At 37.7% G+C, this 1,262-nt stretch overlaps 1 gene segment (V, D, J or C); it reads right to left on the reverse strand.

The window, feature by feature from the left end:
- Positions 1-622: 622 nt before the first annotated feature.
- LOC107717012 (Ig heavy chain V region 914-like) lies at positions 623-1,256 on the reverse strand. The segment is given in 2 exon segments: positions 623-1,118; positions 1,204-1,256. Coding segments are annotated over 2 exon segments (360 nt in total).
- Positions 1,257-1,262: the final 6 nt, after the last annotated feature.

A 1,262-nucleotide genomic window follows, 5' to 3' on the forward strand; every position in this document is an offset into this window, starting at 1 on the left:
TTCAAGTGTTTTGAAGTATCTTAATGTCTTGGCTCAGTTTTTGATCACATTTTTTTGATATGTTAGTCTCTATAATTTTAATTTTCAGACAAAAAGTCAGGTTTTCACTGTAAATTAGGGACTCCCTCTTGTGGAAGCAATGAATCACTGCTGCAATGTACTATTCAACATTTAGTATTGTATTCATTATAACATTGTACAAAAAAATGTCAATTGTTTTCATTCACAAGTAATTGTGTTGCTTTTCGGGTCCTCAAAGTAGAAATGTAGAATGACAGCTAGTGTGTGTTTGGAAAAAAAAATGTCTGATTAATTTGTAACCAGAGCAGGAATAGCCCAGTTTGTAATTCCACTGGTGATTTCTCCCTTTAAGTTTTCACTATGATGCAGTTGTGCGTACTGTCCCCTTTAAGAGTTTGAGCATGCGCACGAGAGAGAGAGTGTGCCATCAGAGAGGAACAGAGAGAGCCCTTTGTCTAAGGGGACTCAGGTTCAAACTTGACCCTACATACTGTATTGTCAAATAGCAAAATTGCTCCTAAGATAATAATAATCACCTTGTATTTCTGTTGTATGGGGCATTCATGTTGCTCACAACAAAAGTAAATAATGACCAGCAGAGCTTCACTAAATGCATCATTAAATTAGTACATATGACTCATGCCTCCATGCAAAGTCTCCTGCAGATATTTGATAGCATTGTGTAAGCAAAAATCTAATTAGTTTAATTAATTTATTCACTGAAGTTTTATATAGTGAGCTGTTTATATGGTTGTTTTCAGATTTTGTGCAGTGCTGTAGCTGTATTCATCACTGTGTCTGTCTTGCACAATAATATACAGCAGTGTCTTCATTCTTCATATTATTCATCTGCAGATACATCTGTTTCTTGCTGTTTTCTCTGGAGATGGTGAAGTGTCCCTGGACAGACTGAGAGTAGTATATAGTACCACCACTAGAGATGTATGCCAGCCACTCCAGACCTCCTCCTGCAGTCTGTCTGATCCAAGCTAAGTACGGGTCACCACTAAATCCAGATGCTGTACAGGTGAGTCTGTGAGATCCTCCAGGTTTAATGACCACTGACTCAGACTCAGTCAGTGTCTGACACCAACAGACTGAAAAACAAACAGTTAACATGAACATTTACAACAGTGCACATGAATACGTCTAATTATCAACAGGTTTTCAAGACAGCCTTACATTCTGTGAGAGCAAACATGAAGATCAAACCCAGTTTAGGCACAATATCCATTGTCATG

Source organism: Sinocyclocheilus rhinocerous, unplaced genomic scaffold (assembly GCF_001515625.1).
Source record: "Sinocyclocheilus rhinocerous isolate Xijiao unplaced genomic scaffold, SAMN03320098_v1.1 scaffold34760, whole genome shotgun sequence".
NCBI classification, from domain to species: Eukaryota; Metazoa; Chordata; class Actinopteri; order Cypriniformes; family Cyprinidae; genus Sinocyclocheilus; species Sinocyclocheilus rhinocerous.